The sequence below is a fragment of the Rattus rattus genome, chromosome 8 (assembly GCF_011064425.1).
Source record: "Rattus rattus isolate New Zealand chromosome 8, Rrattus_CSIRO_v1, whole genome shotgun sequence".
Classification (NCBI taxonomy): Eukaryota; Metazoa; Chordata; class Mammalia; order Rodentia; family Muridae; genus Rattus; species Rattus rattus.
Genome location: NC_046161.1, coordinates 16,155,970 through 16,158,070, shown reverse-complemented (window position 1 = coordinate 16,158,070; position 2,101 = coordinate 16,155,970). Strand labels below are relative to the sequence as shown.

The window sequence follows — 2,101 nt, the reverse complement described above, 5'->3', positions numbered from 1 at the left end:
GCTGAAAGAGACCCCATACAATACTTATAATTTGAACCATTGTATTGAAGTCTGGGACCCCTATGGTAAATTATGGGAAGGATGGAAGAAGATGACGAGGAGGGTGAGCGCATAGGAAGACCAGCAGTCTCAACTAATCAAGAATCCTGGGAGCTCCCAGAAACTGAGCCACTAACTATGCAGCATATATGAGTTGGCCTGAGGCCCCTGAGAGATATATAGGACAAAATTGCCTCGTCTGATCTCAGTGAGACAAGACACAACTAATCCTCAACAGACTTAAGGCCCCAGGGAAGGGTAGGTCTGGTGATGGAGGACCATCCTTTTGTAGAGGAGTTGGAGGAGGCATGGGATGAGGAATTGTAGGAGTAGGGACCAGGAGTAGAGCAATAGCTAAATTGCAAATAAAAATTAATTAATTAATCAATTAATTAATTAATAAAGCCATAAGAACAACTGCAAATTTTAAACAACATGCATAGGGAATTAAAATATTTTTTGTAGAAAGTACACAAATGACAAGCTATATATACTTTTAGAATAGTGTAAATTAGGCATATATTTTATGATACAAAATGACCCAGGAGAGGTTTGTTTATAAACTTTGGCTTTCAGGTTTAGTATGAATTTAGGTCTAAAGTCTTTGCTCCACAATGGGCAAGAGGCAACTCTGATGAAAAGTTTTCCAAGGGCACCCTTTACATCCTTGTTTCTCAGGCTATAGATAAAGGGGTTCAGCATGGGGCTGATTACAGTGTACATCAATGAAGCAATCATTTTCTTGTGGGTAGAATGGAGCACAGAAGAGCAGAAGTAAACTATAGTTGCTGACCCATAGAATAAAGAGACCACACAGAGGTGAGATCCACAGGTGGAAAAGGCTTTGTACTTACTCACAGAAGAAGACATCTTTAATAAGGATGAAGCAATCTGTGAGTAAGACATAAGTATTCCTGTCATAGGGATCAGTCCTAGTAGGGAAGTCACCACATACATGAAGACATTATTGATATGAGTGTCAGAGTTGGCTACCTTAAGAACTTGAGCCAGTTCACAGAAGAAATGTGGAATTTCTGTGCTTCTGGAGAAGTTCAATTCATTCATCAATAGAACATGAATCAGGGAGACACAGAACATGATTAACCAAAACATCAGAATCAGAAGGGCACACAGCCGAAGGTTCATTATTACAGTGTAGTTAAGGGGGTGGCAGATGGCCACATAGCGATCACAGGCCATTAAAGTGAGTAAAAAATTATCCATTCCACCAAAGGTATTAAAAAAATATACCTGTGAAAGGCATTCTATGTAGGAGATGTCTTTTGTCTGTGAATGTATGTTCACTAGCATTTTTGGTATTGTGGTTGAAATGAAACAGATGTCAACAAAGGACAGATTGGAGAGGAAGAAGTACATGGGGTTGTGGAGATGTGAATTAGAGCTGACAGCCAGGATGATGAGCAAGTTCCCAAGCACTGTGACCAGATACATGGACAGGAAAAGTCCAAAGAGAATGGGTTGCAGTTCAGGATCATCTGAGAGACCCAGGATGTGAAATTCTGCGCTCATTGTGTGGTTCTCTGTTTCCATATGACTTTTGTATCTGCTAAAGAAAATTTAAGTTTAGTTTCCAAATAATAGCACGACATATCACAAAATGACCCTTGGAGGCATATATTTTATTCTGATAATGACTATCATTTATTTAATCAAGCAAATTTTCTTGACCATTCTTAAATATGTGTGTAGTTTATTTTTATTGTTAGGATAGGTAAATATCTCTCTCCTTTGTCATCTGTAACTGCTATTAATCGATTTTTCTATATTAACCTATGTAGACAATTATTCTTTAGTAAACACTCTAAAATATTTAAAGTTAATTAATACCTTTTTCTCTATAACTATTGTTTCAATAGCCTAATAATACTCTGAGTGAGGTTTTCCCACTATAATATTCACGGACTTTTTTCTGAGTCCTTAATTATTTTTTAACTACAAGGTGATTGCTATTATATTTGATGTTTAAAAATACATTATGAAGAACATATTCAATGGGTGTTGGTTTTCATTATTATTAATATTATTTTGGGTACACAAATTT

The 2,101-nt window shown here is 36.7% G+C and overlaps 1 protein-coding gene across 1 annotated transcript; it reads right to left on the bottom strand.

Annotated features, from left to right (window-relative positions):
• Window positions 1-451: 451 nt before the first annotated feature.
• Window positions 452-1,659, bottom strand: LOC116907897 (olfactory receptor 867). Its single transcript, XM_032911093.1, has one exon. It carries the CDS (start codon window positions 1,588-1,590, stop codon window positions 487-489), a length of 1,104 nt encoding a protein of 367 aa, XP_032766984.1. The 5' UTR covers window positions 1,591-1,659; the 3' UTR covers window positions 452-486.
• Window positions 1,660-2,101: the final 442 nt, after the last annotated feature.